This window comes from Budorcas taxicolor, chromosome 1, assembly GCF_023091745.1.
Source record: "Budorcas taxicolor isolate Tak-1 chromosome 1, Takin1.1, whole genome shotgun sequence".
In the NCBI taxonomy this organism is placed as follows: domain Eukaryota; kingdom Metazoa; phylum Chordata; class Mammalia; order Artiodactyla; family Bovidae; genus Budorcas; species Budorcas taxicolor.
The window spans coordinates 134,975,265-135,000,650 of NC_068910.1; the positions used below are offsets into that span (position 1 = coordinate 134,975,265).

At 46.9% G+C, this 25,386-nt stretch overlaps 1 protein-coding gene across 1 annotated transcript; it reads left to right on the forward strand.

Annotated features, from left to right (window-relative positions):
* Window positions 1-12,141: 12,141 nt before the first annotated feature.
* MUC20 (mucin 20, cell surface associated) lies at window positions 12,142-24,112 on the forward strand. The gene is made up of 5 exons (XM_052645179.1): window positions 12,142-12,217; window positions 18,001-19,133; window positions 19,248-19,404; window positions 21,751-21,842; window positions 24,044-24,112. The coding sequence occupies exons 1-5, from the start codon at window positions 12,142-12,144 to the stop codon at window positions 24,110-24,112; spliced, it is 1,527 nt and encodes a 508-aa protein (XP_052501139.1).
* The last annotated feature ends 1,274 nt before the right edge of the window (window positions 24,113-25,386 follow it).

The window sequence follows — 25,386 nt, forward strand, 5'->3', positions numbered from 1 at the left end:
GTGTAGAAATACCATGTTTTGTTTTATCTGCTCATCAGTTGAACATTTGAATTATTTCCACTTTTTGACCATTATGAATAATGCTTCTCTCAACATTTTTGAACAGGTTTTTATGTGAACATATATTTTCAGTTCTTTTCAGTATATACCCAGAAGTGGATTTGCTGGGTCATTTGGTAACTCTACATTTAACATTCTGAGAAACTGCCAAACAGTTTTGCAAAGTAGCTGCACCATTTTATATTTCCACTAGCAATGTAAGGGGTTCCAGTTTCTCCACATCCCTACCAATACTTGTTTTCTTCTTCATTTTAACCTAATGGTGGTGAAGTGGTAACTCATTGTGACTCAAATTTTCATTTTCCTGATAATTATGTGCTTATAGGCCATTTGTGTATCCTCTTTAGATATATCTTTTGTTCATTTTTTAAAAATTTATTTATTTTTAATTGAAGTTCAGTTCAGTTCAGTCGCTCAATTGTGTCTGACTCTTTGCGACCCCATGGACTGCAGCACACCAGGCTTCCCTGTCCATCACCAACTCCGGGAGCTTGCTCAAACTCATGTCCATCTAGTTGGTGATGCCGTCTAACCAACTCATCCTCTGTCATCCGCTTCTCCTCCTGCCTTCACTGTTTCCCAGCATCGGGGTCTTTTCCAGAGAGTTGGCTCTTCCCATCAGGTGGCTAAAGTATTGGAGCTTCAGCTTCAGCTTTAGCATCAGTCTTTCCAATGAATATTCAGGACTGATTTCCTTTAATATTGACTGATTTGATCTCCTTGAAGTCCAAGGAACTCTCAGAGTCTTCAACACCACAGCTCAAAAGCATCAATTTTTTGACGCTTAGCTTTCTTTATGGTCCAACTCTCACATCCATACATGACTACTGGAAAAACTATAGCTTTGACTAGACAGGCCTTTGTTGGTAAAGTAATGTTTCTGCTTTTTAATATGCTGTCTAGGTTTGTCATAGCTTTTCTTCCAAGGAGAAAGCGTCTTTTAATTTCATGGCTGCAGTCACCATCTGCAGTGATTTTGGAGCCCAAGAAAATAAAGTATGTCATTGTTTTGATTGTTTCTCCATCTATTTGCTATGAAGTGATGGGACCAGATGCCATAATTTTTGTTTCTTGAATGTTGAGCTTTAAGCCAGCTTTTTTCATTCTCCTCTTTCACCTTCATCAAGAGGCTCTTTAGTTTCTCTTCACTTTCTTCCATAAGGGTGGTGTAATCTGCATATCTGAGGTTATTGATAGTTCTCCTGGGAATCTTGATTCCAGCTTGTGCTTCATCAAGCCAGGCATTTCTCATGATGTAATCTGCATGTAAGTTAAATAAGCAGGATGACAATATACAGCCTTGACATACTCTTCCCAATTTGGAAACTGTTGTTCCATGTCTGGTTTTAACTGTTGCTTCCGGACCTGCATACAGATTTCTCAGGAGGCAGGTAAGGTGGTCTGGTATTCCCATCTCTTTCAGAATTTTCCACATTTTGTTGTCATCCACACAGTCAAAGGCTTTAGCGTAGTCAATACAGTAGAAGTAGATGTTTTTCTGCAGTTCTCTTGCTTTTTCTATGATCCAGTGGAATTTGGCGATTTCATCTCTGGTTCCTCTTCCTTTTCTAAATCCACCTTGGACATCTGGACATTCTCGGCTCACATACTGTTGAAGCATAATTCAAGTACATAATTCACGTACTGTTGAAGGATAATTGCTTTACAATATTGTGTTGGTTTCTGCCATACCTCAATATGAGTCAGCCGTAGGTATATGTGTGTCCCCTCCCTCTTGAGCCTTTATCCTTTGTTCATTTTTAAATTGTGTTATTTGTCTTTGTTGTTATAGAGTTTGTGAGAGTTCTTACATACTCTGAATAAAATTCTCTTATCACCTATATGATTTGCAGATGTTTTCTCATCCCATGGGTTTTCTTTTCACTTTTTTGATAGTATCCCTAGAAGCACAAAGCGTCTACATTTTGATCAAGTCTCCTTTATTCTTTCTTTTGTCACGGTGGTTTTGGTGGAATTCTGGAATACTGGAGTGGATTGCCATTGCCTTCTCCAGGGGATCTTCCCAACCCAGGGTCAAACCTGGCTGGGTCTCTTGCATTGCAGGTGGATTCTTTACCATCTGAGCCACCAGGGAAGTCCACATCTGAGAAACTACTGCTTAATCCAAGGTCATGACAGCATGCACAGTTTTATAGTTTTAACTCTTACATTTAGGTCTGTGATCCATGTTGAGTTAATATTTGTATATGGTATGAGGTAGAGGTCCAGATTCATTCTTTTGCATATGAATATCCAGTGTCCCAGCACTATTGGTTAAATCTGTTTCTTTAAAAACTTTTTATTGATTGATTTTTGGCTGGGCTGGGTCTTCATTGCTACACTGGCTTTTCTCTCGTTGCGGTGAGTGGTGGCTGCTCTCTAGTTGTGGTGCACATGCTTCTCATTGCGGTGGCTTTCTTGTTGTGGAGCACAGGCCCTAGGGTGCACGGGCTTCCGTAGTTGTGATTCCCCAGCTCTGGAGCACAGGCTCAAGAGTTGTGACCCATGGGCTTAGCTGTTCCACTGCATGTGGGATCTTCCCAGACCAGGGGTCGAACCTGTGTCTCCTGCACTGGCAGGTGGATTCTTTACCACTGAGCCACCAGGGAAGCCCAATCTGTCTCTTTTTAACATCCCTTTTTCTCCAGGCAGCTGCTTCCAATCCCAGCCCCTCTGCTGCCTTGGAATGGATCACCACTGCAGGAGAGGAAGCTGCTATTGTGATGAATTCTGCCATGTGGTACCAGACTGCTGCCCAGACCACCATGCCCTCTGCAAGCCCAGGAAGGCACATGCAGGCTCCTTTCCACCCCCAGGAGAGCTAGAGGCTGTGACTGACAGAGGCAAGCCCCTTGCCTGTACTTCAGGCCAAGGCCAGGGTGTGGACTGGGTGATTCCTAAGATCCCTGACATTCCCAAGATCCTGACATTTTGTCCATTTCATATTAAAAGGGCCTACACACTCCTCCCAGCTTTCTTTGCCCACTGTTCCTCACTACCTGCTGCTCTTCCCTGAGCTACTTTTCTGGGTCCCACAAGGAGAGGTGGTTGGGGAACTGGGTAGGGAAATAAGGGTGGCTGGGCTCCCCTTAATGGTCCCCGCTTCTCCTACAGTATAGATGCCTCTTGACCAGTCCCGTGTAGACTTCTGAGGGCAGAAAGGAGCGGGTGGGAGGCAGGGATGAGGACAGGAGCTTTCACCGTGTTTTCTCAGCTCCTCAAACTACCAGCATGATGCTGCAGATGGTGCTGAGGATGGAGAACCCGTCCAGGGCTGTCAGAAATGATGTAGACTGGATGCGCATGGTGAGTGCCCTGGAGATGCCCCTAGAAGGGGTGGCCAGCAAGCTGCTCCTGCCTCCCTGGCCTCCAGGACCCAAAGTTAAGGAGCAGTTACCAAAGGGGGCAAAGGGCCTGTGGTGGGTGGGGCACCATGGCAACCACGGATTTATGGTGGAAGCCAGGGTTCCTGCCCGTGAACACTGACACTTAATTTCATATGATTCGCACATGTCATGAAATACCATTCTTCTTTTGACTTTTTTCAACCATTTAAAAATGTAAAAAAAAAAATTCTTAACTTGTGATATATTAAAAAAAAACAGGCAGAAAGACAGATTTGGTCCACCGACCGTGGTTTGCTGTTCTCTACCTTAAATCATCTGTCCTTTATTTTCCTTGTGAGTCTTGGCTTCAGCCCTGGTCTGTCCAGCTGTGCCCAGCATTGGAGGAAAGCTCTTGGCCCCCACCCTGGCATGTTACAGCATTGGGCAGAAAGAAAGGCAGCCAGGACAATGGAAAGAACTCGGACTGGTCCATCTAAATCCAGATAGACCTGGGTTCAGACCCTGGCTAAACTTAAGCCTTCAGCTTTCTTAACTTTTCTGAGCCTTCCTTTCCTCATCTGTATCCTAGAGCTTGCCTTGTAGGGTTCTTGTGCAGAGGTCTGGTTCTTGGCAGATGAGCATGGCAGCGCTGTTATTTGGGGAAACGCAATGGAACAGGCCTTCACTTACTGCTCTCTCAGGTCCGGCAGCTTCTCCAAACCAACCTCCCGAGGCTCCCCTCTCGATCACTGTGAAGGGGCTCAAGAAGAGAGCCTGATGCCTGCCTGGAACTCCTCCCCTGGCCTCTACCAGCAGGGCCCCCGGAGCAGAGCTCAGCCTCCCGCCCTGGGCCTGCCAGGGCTGCGACACCGGGCCCAGTGGCGCTGCAGCTCTGCCCCCTGCCGCCCTGTGTGCTTCCCCGTTGCTTCAACCAGAGGAAGACGGAAACCTGCTGTTGTCCTAAACTCGTTTAAATGTTCATAAAATCAGTCAGACAAGTTATAAAACAGAAATTTGGCTCTCGATATTTATTGTTTTGTGATGGTTACAGTAAATATAGTAAATATGTATCTTGAAAGCAGGAAGTGAAAACCTAGCGGTGCTGTGACTGAATAATTCTCGCCTCTCTCCTCAGTATTCCTTCCCCGGCTCTGTGATACTGCCTATGAGTCCTGACAGTCTGGCCTGAGGCCTGTGACCTCTTGCCCACCCCCTTCTCTTCCCACGGGGCCAAAAGTGGCAGGGGACCTTCCTCTGGTGTGCTGGGAGTGGCCTCCTTGGGGTCTCCTTGAGCAGGATTTCAAAGCACTAGAAAAAATGATGCCACTGGCTTTGGGGTCCACTGAAGCCATCTTTTCCTCCTGCTCTGTGCCCAGTGCCCTTCCTGCCAGCCTCCTGGACTCCAAAGCTGAGGAGCATTTTTCACATCTCTATGCCCTGGTTTTCTTCTGCAAGGTGCCAAGTATTTTGAATTCTACCTCACAGCACAGTTCACATCTGCCCCCTTAATATGCCACTGCCCAAGTCCTAGGTCACAGCCCCTTGCTGGTCCTCTTGCCCTTACTGGTCTCAGCCCACATTGTACCACATCGTACCCTGCAAAGCAGAGCTCTGGTGTTGCCAGTTCCCCTCACTCAGAAACCACAGCTGGCCTCCCACTGTCTCCAGAATGAGGCTAACCGCCCGTGCGTGGCCTGCTGAGTCCTCCACTGCATGGACCCAGGGCACGCATCTGGCCTTTCTGCTGGTCCCTCTCCCACACCTTGGTTCCAGCTAGACAGAAAGACTGGTCATCCCCATCCAAGGCTCGCTCTAGACCTTTGCTAATCTGAACACTGGCTTCTAGTAAATGATAATAGCATAGGATGCCCTGTCAGCACAGAGCCTAGTTATTGGTTGGTGGGTCTGTTTTAGCTTAGTTTCTCTGAAAGCAGAGCCTGAATGAGTTATTTAGGGACACGATCCAGAGGAGTGGGAAAAGGAGAAATGGCAGAGAGGAGACGGGAGAGCCAGTCAAAAGGTGATAGCCAGTTGGTCTCTGCTACGGCTGATGGCTGCTCCATCCTTGGGACCTTCCAAGAAGCGTGTCTGAGAACCATCTGTCCCAGCAATGAAACAGGGAGGATCTGGCTGTGGGCCCCCATTCTCCTTGGCTCGTGAGTTGCTCCCCAGGACCCAGTTCTCCCAGTTCTTCACTGCTGTGTGTGAGGGCTGAATAGCCCCCAGAAGCATCCCAAGCCTCAGTATCAGGGAGGTCCTGGAACAGAGGCCAGATGGCACGTGGCAAGGCTCTGCTTGCTCACTGCTGGGAAGCTGGTCCCTGCAGCAGTGGCTGGAATAGGCAGCAAGGCAAAGAGGACTTGAAATGGTGCATGAAAGCTGTCCTACCTCCTGGCTCTATGGAGCACATGCTTTATGCCACAGATGTCTTTTCCTGCCCAGGGATGCAGGAACCCAAGGGAGAGACAGCCCTGGACCCTGTTTAGGGGAGCCCCACCCACACCTCCGAGCCTGAGATGTCCTTTCCTTGCCAGGAAGAGTTTTTCAGGGCAATGTGGGATGTGACCTCTCCAGTGGGGATCAGGCTGTGGGCCTCATAGAGAGCCCAGCAGTGCTGATTTGCAGGCTCTTTCTCCTTACTTGAATCAGTGCTCATTCCTTCCAAATGCCTAGAAACTCCATCCCATTCTTTCCTGTCTCTCCTTCATTATCCCCCACCCCAACCAGGGTCCCCACAGATGTTCCAGTACTGGCACAGGTTCCTCGTTAGTTGAGTGTGCAGGTGGTGCACGTGTGCATGCAAATTTGATTTCTACCCAGCCCTGCATCATTCCTCCCTGTGTCCCTCTAGTACCTTGCCCGTGAAAGTCATTTCCCTGGCAGTGGCATACAACCTGGGCAAAACCCTGAGAAAGCAGAGGGCTCCCTGTAATGTAAGTCAAAATCACAATGAGAAATTCATGTCCACAAAAATGTCTAAAATTAAAAGGGCCAGTGATACCAGTGCTGATGAGAACATGGAGACTGGAACTCTCATATGTTGCTGGTGTAGTGTAAGTGGGCACAATTAATTTAGAAAACTGTTTGATGCTGTATACTAAAGCTAGACATGTGACCCAGCAATTTCATCCCTGGGTGTGTGTATACATACTCGAGATATATACAAGATTGTTGATAGTGGTATTATTCAGAATAGTGAAAGACTAGAAATAACCCAAAAGTCCATCAACAGGAAAATAGAAAAATTAGTTGTGGTATATTTGTACAATGGATACTACCTAAAAACAAAAAAAGAATGAACCACTGTTATATACAACAACATGGGTGAATTTCCCAGGCATAAAGTTAAGAAGTCAGATGCAAGAAATTATGTATACATAGTCCCATTTATATGAAGTTCAAAAATAGGCAGAAATACTTTAAGGTGATAGAGGTGAGAATGGTGGTCCTTGGAGGGATATTGACTGGAAAGGACACAAGGGAGGCTACTGAGATGCTGATAACATCCTATATCCTGATCTGAGTAGTGAATGCATCCTGGGTGTTCAGTTCAGTTCAGTCACTCATGTCCAACTCTGTGACCCCATGGATTGGAGCACACCAGGCTTCCCTGTCCTTCACTATCTCCTGAAGTTTGCTCAAACTCATGTCCATTGAGTCGGTGATGCCATCCAACCATCTCATACTCTGTGGCTCCCTTCTCTTCCTACCCTTAATCTTTCCCAACATCAAGGTCTTTTCCAATGAGTCGGCTCTTCACATCAGGTGGCCAAAGTTACTGGAGCTTCAGCATAAGACCTTCCAAAGAATATTCAGGATTGATTTCCTTTAGGATTGAGTGGTTTGATCTCCTTGCTTTTCAAGGGATTCTCAAGAGTCTTCTCCAGCACTGCAGTTTGAAAGCATCAGTTGTTTGGCATTCAGCCTTCTTTATGGTCCAACTCTCACATCTGTACTTGACTACTGGAAAAACCATAGCTTTGACTATATGGACCTTTGTTGGCAAAGGAATGTCTCTGCCTTTCAATACAATGTCTAGGTTTGTCATAGCTTTCCTTCCACGGAGAAAGCATGTTTTAATTTCATGGCTGCAGTCACTGTCCACAGTGATTTTGGAGCTCAAGAAAATAAAGTCTGTCACTGTTTCCATTTTTTCCCCTATCTATTTGCTATGAAGTGATGGGACTGAATGACATGATCTTAGTTTTTCGAATGCTGAGTTTTAAGAATTCACCAAGCTGTATACTACTTGAGATTGGCGGAGCTGACTCTATGTGGACTGTACTCTAATAAAAGAAATGAAGGAAGAGAGGGCTCCCCAGAAACAAAGGTTTCTGTGCTATAACCCAAGGAAATAGGGGTTAGGATACGGAGGAGTCTGTTCTCAGGGCTTTGCAAACTTAGATGCTCCCTCCCACCTCTCTTTATCTATACATTTGGTACCTGCGGGGACTCACTCAGACCCGTAGAGTTGATATAAAGATTAATATTTTTAAAATACATTTATTTGGTTGCACTGAGTCAGGATCTTAAGTTTTGGTATTGGAACTCTTAGTTGCAGGGATTTACTCCCCTGACCAGGGGTCGAACCCTGGGCCCCTGCATTGGGAACTTGGAGTCTTAGCCACTAGACCACCAGAGAAGTATAAAGATTATTTGAAAGAGGAAACATTTGACCTACAAAAGATGCAGAAAGAAATGTTATCTGAACTTCTCTTGTCTGACTAAAGCAGAGCCTTCTAAAAATACAGCTGCCATTAATCCCTGTCCAAGGGACTTTCCAGCCAATTTCAGCTGCCATGGAGACAGACTGCCAATGGTACTTTCCATGTCTTCCCACAGAAGTGCTAAGCTCTGTGCCTTTGTTAAGGGCGGTGTAGAAACCTTTCTCTCTGGTTTTTCAGTGAGAACAGCTTCGTGGTGCACGTGTAAGTAAACTTTGTCTCTTCTTCTGTTCATCTGTCTTTTCTCAGCTGGCCTCCAGTCACTGCACCCAGGTTGGAATAGGAAAAAGCTTTGCCTCCCCACAAACACAGAACTTGTTTGCTGCGGCCTGTGGGGCTATGCTATAGCTCAATGGCCTAGCAGATCTAGAACCTTATATTTCAAGGACATTTTACTGGGTTAACTCTTTTATCAGACCCTTTGCAGGCCAGTGCTTAGGCTTTACTGGATACCCTTGTCTTGAGTCAAATTCATCCCTAAAATGTGCACTGGCTTATTGAGGGGGAGGGAGTTCTAAATATTCTTGATGAGGAAGCCAGACCCAGATGACAACTCCCATCCTTCCATTGGTTCAGGCTGAGAAATCTGTAGTTTTCTTGACTTCTCTCTTCCTTTGACAGCCCACATCAATCTAGCAGGAAATCACGTCAGCTCTACTTTCAAAACATATCCAGAATCTGATTGACTCTCACTACCTCCTCTGACACCATCATGGTCAGAGCCACCCTCATCTTTCACCTGGACTAGGGCGAAACCTCCTAACTAGGACGAAACCTCCTAACTCCCAGTTTCTGTTTCAGCACAGGGCTGCCAGAGTGGTCCTTCCAAATCCCAAGTCAGATTTCATCACTCCACAGCTCAAAACTCCCCAGGGGCTGCTCCCAGCTCACTTAGAGAGCAGCCGCCAAGGCTGGCAAGGCCCTTTGTCACCCATGCCTTATCACCCTGCTCCCCTGACCCCTAACTCTGCTCTCTCATGAGGCTCCAGTCACATGGCTCTTTGCTGTTTCTTGATCTAGGTCCTGCCTTAGTCTCTGGATCTTTCTCTATGAGTTCTGCTGTCTGGAGTGTTCTTCCCCACGTATCCACTTGACTAACTTTCTCACCAACTTGGAGTCATGGCTCAGATCCCACAGTGTTATTTAATACTGTAACCTGCCCCTCATCTCTGTATGCCACACACACCAGCTTCTTCTCACCTACCTTTCCCCCCCTTTTTCCATAATATTCATCCCTATACCATTCACTTACTTATTATGTTTGTTGTTTGAACTCTCTTGGTTCACCAGGGAGTTAGTTCCACAAGGGCAGGGATCTGTTTTACTCAGTGATGTATCCTGGGTGCCTAGAACAGTGTCTGACATCTAGTAAGGTGCTCCACACATGTTTGCTAAATTAATAAAACTAGCCTCCTATGCTCATTCAGGGTGAGACCTGAATTGGGCTGAACAAAATGTCCAGGGGCTTTCTGGTTAAGACTATTATGGCCTCAAGGTCAACAGTCATGTGTCCAGCCTTGGAAATTCCCCCAGGTGCAGAGGAAGATGGACTGACAAATTTCAGCAAAACCCAGGAAAGCATTCAGTCAGGCTTCCCTTCTAGTAGATTCCTGGTTAGATCCCATAATAGGCAACTGGGCTGGAGCTGAGCTGTTGATTACTAGATGATGAAAAGAAAAAGGAAATGGAGAAGGAAATTCCATGGTGGAGGGGTGAAAAGGGTACCTGGAGTACCTTGGTCTGTAGTTTAAGCCACCAGCTGCTGGAATGAGGAAGTCTCTCTCCTCGCTGGGGTGGGGCAGACAGGTGGGTCAGGAGGAGAGGGAGGTGGCAGAAAGTAGCACATTCTTGCTGAATTTCTCCTCTGTTTTCTCAAGGGTGAAACTTCATGCTAAATCACTCACTCATTACTATGTGTGTGCTCAGTCATTCAGCCGAGTCTGACTCTGAGACACCATGGACTGCAGACCACTAGACTCATTACTAGATCTGATCAAATAGAATTCAGGTCTTTGCTGTGGCCCCAGGGCCTCCTAAACTCCCCCAAGGGGAAATTCATTCTCCCATTTTATAAAGTGAAGGATTGAGGTTGAGCAGGATGGTGGAAGGGCTCAGCCTGGCAGGAAGACTCTACAGATTAACAGTGTGGTTGGAACCGGGGTCCAGGATCCCTGATCTCAAGTGCTGGGCTGAGTCCCAGACAGACCCCCTCTCCTCTCGCTGAGTCTTCCTGCCCACCCCCCTCACCCCCACCCCATGCCCTAGAATGACTTCCTTCTCCTTCCAGGCCACAGAGCGCTTTATCCCAGCACGGGGGAGGTTCTGTTTTTACTTTACTTTTTAAAATCTTTTGGCCATGCTTCGTGGCATGTGGGATCTTATTCCCCAGTCATGGATCCAACCCAAACGCTCTGCATTGTGGCTGAGGAGTCTTAACCACTGGACTGCCAGGGAAGTCCCCTGGGTGAAATTCTAGAAGCCAGCATTGTACATGAAGCAGAACCTCAGCCGTCATGGCCAAGATGACCTCAGAGGCCATGACAGAGGCCCAGAGAAGCCAAATCACAGAGCCCCTAGGCCATAATTAAGGAAGGAGCTGGAAACAGAACCTAGACCTCCGGGATTCCACTTTAAAGTTCCTTCCAGCCATGAGATTTTTGTGGTTTCTTGATGCTTGTCCAATAAGCCTTCCTCTGCTCTAGAACTGCTTTCTCCACAAAACTTTGGCCCTGAGACCCCCAAGGTCTGGCCTCTGGCCATGGCCATAACAGCCTACGTCCTGGGCCCTTTGAGGGGATGAGATTCTTCACTGGGGCATTTGGAAATAGATTCTGCAGCCTCATTCCCCTTCTTGTGGCCAAATCCCTAAACTTCCCTCAGTCATTGCCCTCAGTGTCCCCCCTCCCAGGGCTGGGGACTCGGACCAGCACATTTACCCTTTCCCTTCTTCGAGGTGTGCTCTCCCTGCCCTGCACCTACAGGCTGGCCCAGGACATGATCCTGCCTCTGGCTGGGATGTAGGATCCCAGGACGTAAAGACAGAAGGATGTTAGGGATCAGAGTCCTTCCCCACACTAGAGAGTTGTCTCCTGCAAACCTCAGGGGGCTGTTCCTTCTATGATTTGAGGATCCAAGTGGACATCAGGGTTCATTTATTGAGCACTTAAAATGTATATGTTTTCAATAAGCACCAAATATGTAGGCGCTATGTTAGAGCCTTTTTATTGCATGTGCTCCTCAAAAAACAGCCCAGTAAGGTAAGAATTTGGAGAAGGCAATGGCAACCCACTCCAGTACTCTTGCCTGAAAAATCCCATGGTAAGGATTAGGCCCATTTTACAGATCAGGAGGTTGAGGTTCAGAAAGCTCTTTAGTTTGCCCTTGACCATAGAGGTAATAGGGCTTCCCTGAGGCTCAGCTGGTAAAGAATCTGCCTGCAATGTGGGAAACCTGGGTTCAATCCCTGGATTGAGAAGGCCCCCTGGAGAAGGGAAAGGCTACCCACTCCAGTATTCCTGCCTGGAGAATTCCGTGGACTGTATAGTCCATGGGGTCTCAGAGAGTCGGACACTATTGAGCGAGACTTTCACTTTCACGTTCATAGAAGTAATAAGTCCAGAATTAGAAATAAAACCCATGTCTCTCTAACTAGAAGTCAAAATCCCATGCACAAGGGAGGGAAGCTTGTGGGAAGGGGGAGCATGTATGAAACCCTTTCTGCCATGGTTTCCCTGGTTGCAGGAACCAGGGGGTAAATGTCACTGTAGAAAGGATTCCGTATCTTCAAACTTTAGGGAGGAGGAATCAGTGGGCAAGGCAGGGCAGGAGTGTTGGCTCCCTGTCAGTCTGTACACACAACCTGCCAGCTCTCAGCCTGTGGACTTGTGATCACCTGGTTGCATCCTAGAAACTAGCCAGTCACGCCTAAGCAGGTGGCCCGCCCGTCCTCCGCAGGTTGAGGAAGCAGGAAAAGGCGGCAGTGTGAGGAGTGGGCAGAGCTGCTGGCAATGGTGGCCGGAGTCCCAGCTACGATGAGATTTCTCTTGTGCCTGGCTCTGCCCCTTTCCTTCTGCTGCTGGGAGGCTGGGGCCCCCAGGAGCTCTGCAGGTAAGGAGGTGAGAGGGTGCCTGTGGGCTTCTCTCCTGACTCTGGGAGGGAGTTTCTATGCTACAGCTCTTTGTGGGTGAAAGTAGCTCTCTTGGGTTAGTTACAATCAATCAAAAAGCTATACAGCCTTGCCAGGTGGTGCTAGTGGTAAAGAACCCGCCTGCCAATGCAGGAGACATAAGAGATGTGGTTTGATCCCTCAGTCAGGAAGATGCCCTGAAGGAGGGGATCTTCCCACTCCGGTATTCTTGCCCGGAGAATCCCATGGACAGAGGAGCTTGGTGGACATGACCGAAGCGACTGGGCATGCATAAAACTATACTTGAAGTATGGTGTGCATGTCTTCTCAGTCGTATCTGGCTTTTTGTGACCCCATGGGCTCCTCGGTCCATTATCTTGGCAAGAGTACCAGGGTGGGTTGCCATTTCCTTCTCCAGGGCGTCTTCTCAACCCAGGGATCGAGCCCACATCTCCTTCGGCTCCTACCTTGGCAGATGGATTCTTACCACTGAGCCACCAGGGAAGCCCCACTTGAAGTATGACTGTCATTGATAAAAAGTACACAATGGCAAAGGGTCAGCTTAAGTGCTTGTGACGCTGCAGTCCACGCAAATGTGAGGTTGCTATGGGTTTGTCTTTATGCCTGTGGGGGTGTGAGTATGTGTGGAAGGAAGAATAGGGAGTCAGAGGGTGCAGGCTGGTGATAAATCTGATTAAAGCCAAAGAATGTGGCTTGACAAGATTCTTTCCCCTTCAAGTTAATGTTTTAGCACAGATTTCCTTTAAAAGTCCATTAAAATTTTAAAAATTTTATATTGGAGTATAGCTGATTGAGAATGATGTGATAGCTTCATGTGCACAGCAAAATGACTCAGCCATACATATGCATGTATCCATTAAATGGCAATCCACTCCAGTACTATTGCCTGGAAAATCCCATGGACAGAGGAGCCTGGTAGGCTACAGTCCATGGGGTCGCAAAGAGTCGGACATGACTGAGGGACTTCACTTTCACTATTCTCCCCAAACTCCCCTCCCATCCAAGCTGTCATATGACGTTGATCAGAGTTCCCTGTGTTATACAGTAGGTGCTTGTTGTAAAAACCTGTTTTTGTTTCAAAAGTCTGACTGTCACAGACGGCTTGTGGAGGGTGGATTCTGAGAGAGGCAGGGCTTTTATGAAAGAAAAGAATGAACATTGACCTGTAACAGAAACGGTGCCTAGCTTGTCACATGCATTATCTTTTGTAAAAATAGACTGTAATTTTTGGAGCAGTTTTAGGTTCACAACAAAACTGAGCAGAAAGTGCAAAGATTCCTAAAGAGGCCTTGTCTCCTACCTTCTCACCACCCCCTCCATTATCAACATCTCTCACCAGAAATATACATGTGTTACAATTGAGGAATCTACAGTGACACATCATTATCACACACTGTCTTCTGAAGCTTTATTTTTTTAGAGCAGTTTTAGTTTCACAGCAAAATGGAGAGGAACGTACAGAGATTTTGCATATACCCCTGTCACTAGCTTTTTAATCCTCACTATAGCCCTGTGAGAGATACATTCTTACCCTCATCTATCCCCTGCCCCCCAAGTGAGGAGACTGAGGCTTCTTATCAGCATGAAGTAACTCTGCAGAGCCAGGATTTTATTCCACACATCATGCCTAACCACTGGACCACACTGCCTCCTGCACTCATTATCTCCCAGGCGTGTGCTGCACATTTAATGTAGTGTTCCCAATCAAGTGCATTAGGTGCCTCAAGCTCCATTCTACAGATGGGACAATGCAGGCGTGGAGCCAGCAGACTTGGCCGGGTCACAAGTTTGGTAAGCAGCAAGCAAACAGAGGAGAGGGGACTCGAATTCCGGGTCCAAAGTCCACATGCCTTCCTCTTCCCAAGTCTGATTTGAGGAATGGTTCAGGAGAGCTGCAGCACCCTAGAGCTATCAAGGGCCAGGATGGGCTTTGCTGTGTTTGAGAAGACCCTGGGCAGGTATGAGAGTTGGGTTTGGGGTCGTAAGAGCCCCAAAGACGAACAGGCAATGGGTTTGGGAAGCCTGAGGAGGTTCCACAGCAGGATAACACCACGGGGCTCCCAAGAGAGGAAGAAAATGTGTCAGGGGAGGTCAGCATCAGCCCCCATGGCTGGGTTTCGGGCTGTGTGGGGCCGCAGAGAAGCTCTGCCTCCAGCTGTGGGGACTGAGGAGCCTCAGAGAAACTGAAGTGAGGAGAAGCAAGTACATCCCTGCAAAAGTGTGATTTGTGTGTGTCGGTAGACCACACTGAACGGCAATGAGAACGAGGGCCATGACCGCATGACCAGCTTGTGGGTACAGCCTGGAACTCTCGCTGTGTGAAAGCAGGCTGCCCGCTCTCAGGTGACTCCTTGAGAGGACATGTGCGGGGAGGGGTGCTTAACGACCCCCGGAAGGCTTAGCAATGGAAGCGCTTCCGTATTCCCCCTCCTTTCTGGTGCCCACCCCCGTGACAAGGCAGGTAGGAGACGCTCACTGGTAGGAGACAGAGTCAGGATTTGCCCCAGTAAATCATCAGACTCCAGCTAGCAGGCAGCACAGCTATGACTAGAACGCGGTCTCTTGCCTCTTAACCCAGTGTTCCTTCATCATCCAGCGGGAGACACAAGAGGACAAGACAAGGGCCTGTTCTGATGTCCTGGGTAGAGATGACCAAATGGCACTGGCCCTCCTGAGGGTCCTTGGGTACTTCTGGGACAGTAGGTCTCAGAAAAGGCCATCTTAAACCATCAGAACCCCCCAAAAGTGTGCATATGCTTTCGTCTTTTTCCTTCCGAAAGCAGGGTTACTAGATAAAACACTTGGTAAATTTGAATTTCAGGTAATGACTTTTTCAGTATGTCTTAAATATTACATGTACAGGAGGCAGTGATCAAAACCATCCCCAAGAAAAAGAAATGCCAAAAGGTAAAATGGTTCTCCGACAGCCTTATAAATAGCTGAGAAAAGAATAGAAGCCAAAGGCAAAGGAGAAAAGGAAAGACATACGCATCTGAATGCAGAGTTCCAAAGAATAGCAAGGAGAGATAAGAAAGCCATCCTGAGTGAACAATGCAAAGAAATAGAGGAAAACAATAGAATGGGAAAGACTAGAGATCTCTTTAAAAAAATTAGAGATACCAAGGGAACATTTCATGCAAAGATGGGCACAATAAAGGACAGAAATGGTATGGACCTAACAGAAGCAGAAGATATTAAGAAGAGTTGGCGAGAATACACAGAAGAACTGTACAAAAAAGATCTTAATGACCCAGATAACCACAATGGTGTGATCACTGACCTAGAGCCAGACATCCTGGAATGCAAAATCAAGTGGGCTTGTAGTGCTCACTACAAACAAAGCTAGTGGAGATGATGGAATTTCAGCTGAGCTATTTCAAATCTTTAAAGATGATGCTGTGAAAGTGCTGCACTCACTATGCCAGCAAATTTGGAAAACTCGGCAGTGGCTACACGACTGGAAAAGGTCAGTTTTCATTCCAATCCCAAAGAAGGGCGGTATCAAAGAATGTTCAAACTACCACACAATCACACTCATTTCAGATGCTAGCAAAGTAATGCTCAAAATTCTCCAGGCTAGGCTTCAACAGTAAGTGAACCATGAACTCCAAGATGTTCAAGCTGGAGTTAGAAAAGGCAGAGGAACCAGAGGAACCAAATTGCCAGCATTCATTGGAGCATAGAGAAAGCAACAGAATTCCAGAAAAACATCTACTTCTGCTCCATTGATTACGCTAAAGCCTTTGACTGTGTGGATCACAACAAACTGTGGGAAATTCTTCAAGAGATAGGAATACCAAACCACCTTACCTGCCTCCTGAGAAACCTGTATGCAAGTCAGGAAGCAACAGAACAAGACACGGAACAACAGACAGGTTCAAAATTGGGGAAGGAGTACATCAAGGCCGTATATTGTCATCCTGCTTATTTAAGTTTTATGCAGAGTACATCATGCGAAATGCCAGGCTGAATGAAGTACAAGCTGGAGTCACGATTCCCAGGAGGACTATCAATAACCTCAGATATGCAGATTATGCCACTCTTATGGCAGAAAGCAAAGAGGAATTTAAGAATCTCTTGATAAAAGTGAAAGAGGAGAATGAAAAATCTGGTTTAAAACTCAACATTCAAAAAATGAAGATCATGGCATCCAGTCCCATCTCTTTATGGCAAATAGATAGGAAAACAATGGAAACAGTGACAGACTTTATTTTTAGGGGCTCCAAAATCACTGCAGATGGTGACTGCAGCCATGAAATTATAAGGTGCTTGCTCCTTGAAAGAAAAGCTGTGACAAACCTAGACAATATATTAAAGAGCAGAGACATTACTTTGCCTACCAAGGTCTGTATAGTCAAAGCTTTGGTTTTTTCAGTAGTCATGTATGGATGTGAGAGACCATAAAGAAGGCTGAGTGCCAAAGAACTGATGCTTTTGAACTGTGGTGTTGGAGAAGACCCTTGAGAGTCCTTTGGACTGCAAGAAGATCAAACCAGTCAATCATAAAGGAAATCAACCCTGAATATTCATTGGAAGGACTGATGCTGAAGCTGAAGCTCCAATACTTTGGCCACCTGATGCGAAGAGCCAACTCATTAGAAAGGACCCCGATGATGGGAAAGATTGAAGGCAGGTGGAGAAGGGGACACCAGAAGACAAGATGGTTGGATGTCATCACTGACTCAATGGATGTAAGTTTGAATGAGCTCTGGGAGATGGTTAAAGACAGGGAAGCCTGGCGTGCTGCAGTCCATGGGGTCAAAAAGAGTCAGACACAACTGAGGGACTGAACAACGACAAATATTACATGAGAAATACACATACCAAAAAAATTTATCATTAGCGTTATTCTTTATTTATCTGACAAATTTAACTGGGCAGCTTGTATTTTTATTTGCTAAATTTGGCAACACCCCTCAAGAGATCAGAGAAGGAAATGGCAACCCACTCCAATATTCTTGCCTAGAGAATCCTGTGGACAGAGGAGCCTGGTGGGCTGCCATCTATGGGGTCGCACAGAGTTGGACACGACTGAAGTGACTTAGCAGCAGCAGCAGCCTCAAGAGATACCTCAGCCCTCCCCCTTGACAGACAGGAGAGGCATCTATCAGCTCATAAATAATCCTGCTGCAGCCTCCCCTGGGGAACAAACGGCTGCTGGCCCTCCACTCACATGACCTCAGAGGGTCATTCAAGCGAGCAGAGACGTTCTGCCCTATGGAGTTGTTGTTCGGTCACTAAATCGTGTCTGACTCTTTGTGACCCCCTGGACTACAACATGCCAGGTGTCTCTGTCCTCCACTACTCCTGAAGTTTGCTCAAAAAAATCGATAGGAAGGTGACAAGGATTCTTTTAGAAAGTTCTGAGAGTTGTGGCTCCTGCTCCACAGTTCTTGGCTCACTTGGATCTTCTGTTTTTCTTTGCTCCCCCTTGAATTGGGATCCTGGCCCCACACATTTACTTTGATGGCTTCAGACCAATAAGCGTCTCGATTTGGGGACTGGCTTGCCTAAAGTGGGCCATCAGAGGACCTCAGCCAGGACAATCTCAGTTCCATGGCTGCTACATGGGGCTGTCTTCCCAATATTGCCTCCTCTTCCTTGAAAATATAGTTGAAAAATAAGGTCACATGATCCCTCCTCCCTGCTTCCTCCCAGCAGTGCCCAGGGATAAATCTAAGAGCCTGTGTCAAGTCAGTGCCCTGGGATTCACAGCTCACAGAGTTGCTCTTACCCAACACAGGCCCCAGTGGATCAGGCCATACAGAACTGCCTGCTGTGACTCCAGAGCTCTGGACAAGCTCAGAGGAAGTCTTTCAGGCTACTGACCTCACTGAGCCCTCTGTGCCAAACCACGTCTCTTGGGAAGCTCAGACCCTGAGCATCCAGACCTCTGATAGGACCTTCATCAGAGGCGGCTCCGTTTCAGAAGCAGAGACTAGGGACGACAAGACCATGGCTCTCATGACAAGAAAGCCTTCCGAGTTCACGGCTGTGATCTCTCCTCCCACAGCAGCATCGTCCACAGGTGGCAGCCCCATGGGACGTGTAAGGACCACAGTTGACACTGTCACAGGCAGTGAGCTCTGGAAAGCTGTCTTTGAGAACCTTTGCACTTTTGACAGCTCTGAAGAAGCAAAGAGAATCTTGAAATTCATTCACATTTCTGCACAAGCCGAGGCCCTATCCTCAGAGAGCAGTGCCTCCTCTGACAGCTCAGTTCCAGCCGTCACCACCTCACAAGTCCTGTCATCAGACATCACTGCTCTGACCAAAGCCTTGGTTACCTACATCACCAACATCAAGGTGATCAACTGCAGAGTTATGGAAACAGAACCAACTGCCGCCATCCCTGGGACCTCACACATAGATCACAGCTCTGTAGGAGAACATGCCCTGTCCCCTCCTGAGAGGTCAGCCTTGCCTGACTCCACTGAAGCAAAATCACACCTTACTAGGAACACAACCTCTGTTGAGACCTGGACAATCGCCCGCGGCATGGAATCAGTCACACCTGCAGGCACAGTCATCCTCAGTAGCATCCCAGAAAAGGAAATGACAGCAGCCAAGGCCACCAGCCCAAGTGGAACCTTGGTGACAGTCAGCAAGGACCTCTTGGAAGAAAGCTCAGGCCTCTCTGTTGAGACAACAAGCGACACCAGTATCTCAGGGATAATTACAGTCTTCACAGAGGATGCGACAACAGTAAGCAAGGTGACTTCCCCTGCTGAGTTCTCAGCTACTGTCTACAGCTTCTCCGAAGAAACCTCCACCACGAGTTCCACCTCCTCAGAGACTTCCACCACACACAGCACGTTCAGTGGGCCCATTCCTACTATCAGCAGGAGCTCTCTTCCTTCTTCCCATCTGCCTACGGTTGACAGCATCCCAGAAACAAGTGTTACCTCAGCCAAGACCACAGCCTCCGCCAACAGCAGCCCCACAGCCTCAGCCAACAGCACCCCAGAAACAAGTGTCTCCTCAACCAAGATCACAGCCTCAACCAACAGTAGCTCAGAAACAAGCGTCACCTCAGCCAAGACCACAGACTCAGCGAAGACCATGAAAACAGCCAGCGCAGGTGGAGGGAAGCCCTCAACAACCTTGGCCACTCCTGCTCGGACAAGGTGGACAGGCATTACCCCAGGTGAGTGGCTTCCCGGTATGTAACCTTTGGGAATTTGGAGTTTGGTGTCTGTGTGTTTAAGGAGATGAGAGAAAGGAAAAATGAATCTGGAGGCTTTTTCTGAGCCCTGTCTCAGATGTCACTTCTTCATGATGTTCTAGTAACAAAACCAGTAAGAAGCAGAATTAAGGTAGGGTATGGAGAAAGTTCAGCACTAGAAGTGTGGAGAAATGGTTTGGGATGCTGTGTTTGCCCTGAGTGATGTAGGACAGGTCCCAGCCTGTCCCTTCCCCTCTGAGCCTCAGTTTCACTGCCAGTAGCTGGAGGGGGTTGCAGTGTCCTTTCCAGTTTTGCCATTCTATGAGGTTAACTGTTGAGTAACTACTGTGCACCAGGAAGGGGCCAAATTTTATTTAAAAGACATAGCCTTCATGCTCTGAAAGCCTCTGGTTCAGCCAGAGCCACACCAAGTGGAAATAAGGCCCAAGGGGCTGCCCTCTGAGCAGCTGGGACCCCATGAGAGTTTAGCTCCAGGATGCACTTTACGGGATTGGTAACATAAATGGTGGGGGCTTCCCAGGTGTCGAACAGGAGAAGCAGGTTCAATCCCTGGGTCAGGAAGATCCCCTGGAGAAGGAAATGCAACCCACTCCAGTATTCTCGCCTGGGAAATCCCACAGACAGAGGAGGCTGTCAGGCTACAGTCCATGGGGTTGCAAAGAGTCGGCCCTGACAGCAATTAAACAGCACTTGCAAGTGTAAATGGTGGCTTAAAAATCAGTCAGTAAATTGGACAAAGATTTGGGAGTTGAAAGCCACACTTTGAGACAACTTCTTTAGGGAAGAAGTCCCTTGTCAGCAGTCAGCCCAGCTTCTGGTCAGCCTGGAGACTTCCCCTCCACTTCCCATCATCTTTCCTCATGCCTCATCCCAGCAGTATCTTCTGCTTGCCAGGCCTTTTTGGAAAGGTGAAATAAAAATATTAATCACAATCACCTTACTGAATATCTTTTGAATTTCAGGCAGAAGTGACATAAAAACATTTCACAGCCAGTAAGCATGGTAGCAACTGAAGGTTCTCTCTGACGGCAGGCTTTGCATGTTATCTCCTCTAACTAAACCTTCAAAACCATTTTACGGAGTGGGTGTTCTTACTCTACCTGACAAGTGAGGAAATACATTTAAAGATGGTTTAAAAAGTAGCAGTGGAATTCCGAATGAAAGTCTGTTTGATTCCAAAACTGAGAGTCTCCTGGTGTGCTTTTATTTTTAAAGCTTAATGTATTAATATTTTTCTTTTAAAAAGATTTCATTTATTATGTGTTGATTAGATGATACATTGACATGATTTAAATTTCAATAAGTACATAGATTACATCTTAAAATGTCTTTCTTCTATTGCTGTCCCCTCATTACACAATTTGCCTTTCACACATATCTGATGGTATCACTTTGTTGTGAATCCTCTTCTGGACATGCAATATGCACATGGAAGCATAAAAAGGAAGAGGGAAGATATCTTTTTATTATAGCAATATAATATAGATATTGATACTGTATCATATAGCTATAGACAATATTTATCTTCTTCTTTTTTATGCAAATAGAACATATGATAAACACAGATCTCTTGATACAAAGCTATCTTTTGGTATGGCTTCTCAGTATTTTGTTTTACCAAAATTTCTTTAACCAATGTTTTCTAGTCATTTCCAGTATTTTTGTTATCATGAACAGTGCTGCAGTAAATAATACATTTTTCAGTTGTGTTATTTTCTGTAGGATAAACTTCTACAAGTGCAATTGCTGGATTAATTCCAATAGTATTCTGTTAGGAAGACTTGACTAAAAGGTGGCAGGTAAAGCTTAAGGCTCAAGGAAAGAATGAAGTTGTCTACAAGGCCTCTAAGTCAGGAAGGCTGGATTGAAAGACAGCTGCCACCTTAGAGCTGGAAGAACCGGCTGAGCACATCCCCTCAGAGACCAGCTTCTCTGTGGCCTTTCTCTGGCTGGCCCCGTTCCCAACAGCTTCATCCAGGGCCCCCAGGCCTTCAGAATATTCTAGATCCACTTTCATTTCTCCTTCCTCATACTACTCTTTTGACTTCTCCACATGTGGAGGGGGCTTTTACTCCTCATTTTCTTCCCTCTTGTTGGGAAGACATTATGATGGGTCCAATTACTGGAGAGAAGGCATCCTCTCTCTGCAGTGAAGAGAGGGAACACTCCATGTGAACATAGACACACTTATACATGAGCGTAGGCGCACATCTACAGAGCAGGGGCAGAAGCTGGGGACCACATGCACATCCTGATTTGGGAAATGACTTACCGTGCTTTTGTCTTCTCATGGTTCTCAACTTGCAGGCACAGACGGAGGCTTCCTCCTCCTGAGGCTGAGCGTGGCCTCCCCTGCAGACCTCACTGACCCCAGCGTGGCAGAGAGACTGATGCATCAGGTGAGCGGGCACTCTGTGCCGGGGAGTGGAGGAGAGCGAGAGGTTCTCAGAGATGCTGGAAAAGATTTGCAGGATACAGAAGAGCTGTTGCTACATTAGGGAGGGTCTAGTTTCTTGTGGAATATTAGGAATGAAATATGAGAATCTCTCCCTGGCTTTGTTTTTGTCTGTTTTTTTCTGAGTACTAAATTCCCCTCTCTGCTATATAAAAAAAAAAAATTCTTTTCCTCATCCCAATTTCCTTAGGCCCTGGGAAGATCAGGTTTTCTGGCCCCTGGGAGGTTAATGTTATTATTGGACAGACAGTCAGGACTTTAGCTGCACGTGGCAGCAACCCAATGGATCGGAGCTTATTTAAAAGGCAGGGAATTGGCTGAAAAAACTAGAAGTGGCTGTCCAGCTTCAGTTCGGGCTGGATCCAGAAGCTCAAACAGGATCATCAGGATTTTCTCTTTCTTTTCCCCTCTTAGCTCTGCTCCCTTCATTCCTCAGAGTCTTCCATGTGTGAGAAAAGGCAGCTGTGACAGTGCCAGATTCACAAGGCACTTGTCTTTCCCAAGTGCCTCCTGAGGAAGGACTGAGCTCATGGACGTGGAAGGGCTACCACAACTGACAGCCTGACCTGAGCCACATGGAATGGAATGAGAGACTACAAAGGAAGTAGGGATGCCAGGCAGAAGGGGGAAAAAAAAATCATAGATGTGTGCTCTAGATGGACGTCAAGATTGTATTTGTAGAAGCTGGGAAAATTCACCTAAAACCCAGATCCCTGGACAAAGCTTCTAGTGCTAGAATTCTGGGATTACAGTTTGGGGGGATGGTGTGAGTCACTGGAAGGTTAGAATGAGTCAGCTCAGCCTAACTCTTATGTCCACATCTTGCTGCCCAGGAATGATGGGAAGAGGGAATATTTGGGCCCAGTAGGTCTGTTAGTGGAAGAGGGGCCTTAGGACTCCCATAAGAAAGTCTTTGAACATGGCTTCCCTGGTGGTCTGTGGTGAAAAATCTGCCTGCCAAAGCAGAAGATGCAGGTTCGGACCCTGGGTGGGGAAGATCCCCTGGAGAAGGAAACAGCAACCCACTCCAGTGTAGCCTGGCAAGCTACAGTCCATCGGGTCCATGGGATCTCAGAAGAGTCAAACATGACTTAGCAACTAAACAACGAACACAGCATGGGGTTTTGAAGAGGGACAGCCAAATAAATGACAGATTCCTAGGGCACATGATAATCCAAGTAGCAAGTGTGAATCCAGCTAAAGCTATGTCTGATTTGAACTCCTCAAACTTGAAACTATTTCAGAGGTCAGAAAGAAGGTGTGGAGATAGGAGCAGATCAGTTGAGGTGTAGGAACCAGGCCATGCAGGTGTTGGGAGCCAGGTATATGCAGGTTCCTATTGTGAGCCAGTTACTGGTGAAAGTTCAGAGGTCAAACAAGAAGCTTTGCAGCTAGGTGGATCTGAGTATGAGCTCCAGTTCCTAGCTGTGTGAACTTCTGTAAGTTACTCCATATTACTTTCCTCCTTTGTAAAATGAGGCTAGTACTACCTGCTTTATGGGGCTTCCCTGATGACTCAGCAGTAAAGAATCCTCCTGCAATGTAGCAGACACAAGAGACGCAGGGTCAATCCCTGGAATGGGAAGATCCCCTGGAGGAGGAAATGGCAACCCACTCCAGTATTCTTGTCTGAAATATTGTATGGAAACAGGAGCCTGGTGGGCTACAGTCCAAAGGTTTGCACAGAGCTGGACATTACTGAGCACACACACACGTGTGTGTACACACACCCACACACACACACAACTTGCTTTATAAGATTTTTTGTTGTTCAATCTCTAAATCATGTCCAACTCTCGTGCGACCCCCTAGACTATAGCCCACCAGGCTTCTCTGTCCATGGGATTTTCCCAGGCAAGGATACTGGAGTGGGTTGCCATTCCCTTCTCCAAGGTTTCTTCCTGAGCTGGGGATGGAACCGCTTCTCCTGCATTGACAGGCAGGAGCTCCCAGAGAAGTCCCTGTTTTATAAGGTTACTGTGGGATTTAAATGGTAGGAATGACAGAGCCTGTGTCCAGCCTGCAAGAGGCTCAGGAAGTGCTACTGGCCTCTTCATACATCCTCTGTCCCTTCCTGTCCTTAGCCTGTGGAGAGCTCACGGGCCACAAGGGCTGGAAGTACCACCTTTTCCTTTTGCCTACCAGCTCAGCAATAAACTGGACATGCTTACGTTTCCTGTCCAAGTCTCCCTGCTGCGTGTCAGGAGTGGCTGAAGAACACCAGCTGCAACCAGGCACGGCTGCGTGAGGAAGGGAGCAGTGCTGCCTATGACCTGGGCCCCACCACATCCAGAGCCGTGTAACTGTGCAGAGATGTACCTGGAAGTTTCCCTTGCAGATCAGCAGATCACGGCCAGTATTGGGACCCTGGCTCACATATGCCTGGGGGTAATGAGGAGGGAGGGGGTGGGGTCTGCCCCTTGTTGCAGAGACGACCTTGGGCTTCCGCTGGCATGTGTGTTGTACTTCGGTAAAGAGTGTGTGTGCTTGCATCCTGCGTTGAAAGTACACTCAGTGTGGCTCGGGGATAACTTTATATGGTACAGGAATTTTGTGCACCTTCACCGCTACCTTCCTCCTTCATGCTCGTCTGGTTCTTGGCTTGAAATTTGATTACTGCACTGGCCCTGGAGCCTGCTGAACTGTGAGCTCCTTCGGAGCAGGAACCATATCTATTCATCTCAGGATTCCTTGAACTCAGAAGAACACCTGGGCTGGAGTAGGATCACAGAGAATGCTTGGTAAATTGACTTGAATTTCAAGTTCTCGACACAAGCAGTGCTCAACCATTCCTTCCCCATAACTCACAAGTCACATTGTCTTTTAAAAATTAAATATGGACTTTTTTTCTATTATAGAAGTAAAACTTGCTTTTAACGCTTAGAGAAATTCAAAAGGACCGAGGAAGGAGAAAAAAGAATTGAGAAGAGTAGGGGAGGAGAAAGAAAGAAACATCTAAAATCCCACCTCTAGTTGTCTGGAGTTGTCTAGTTTAACAAAACCATTGTCAATGTATATGTTCAGCCTCTCCTCGTGCGTGGTTCTGAGTGGATCTCCACCAAGGGGCACCTTACATTCAATATTTCCAAGATCGAAGTACTCAGCTTACCCCTAAACCTGCTCTGCCTACATCTTCCTCATCTCAGTTAATGTCAATTGCAAGGAACTCTTTCTTATTTCTCTGGTTTTTTTTTTTTTTTTTCCCTTTCACATTATAAATCCAGTTCATGAAGAAATTCTCTTGGCTCTAGTGTCATCAAAATATGCTCAGGATGTGATCCCATCTTCACTGCTCTCACCCTGGTCCAAGTTGCCATCATCTCTCACCTGGGTGACTAGTATCTTCCTAACAGGTCTCCCTGTTTCTACCTTTACCCTTCACCCCTTGTCTAGTCCTGGAACATCAGCCAGAGCTGTCCTTCTATAATGTATGGCAGACTCTACCACTCCTTTGCTTTAAACCCTCACATTACTCACAGAAGAAGCCA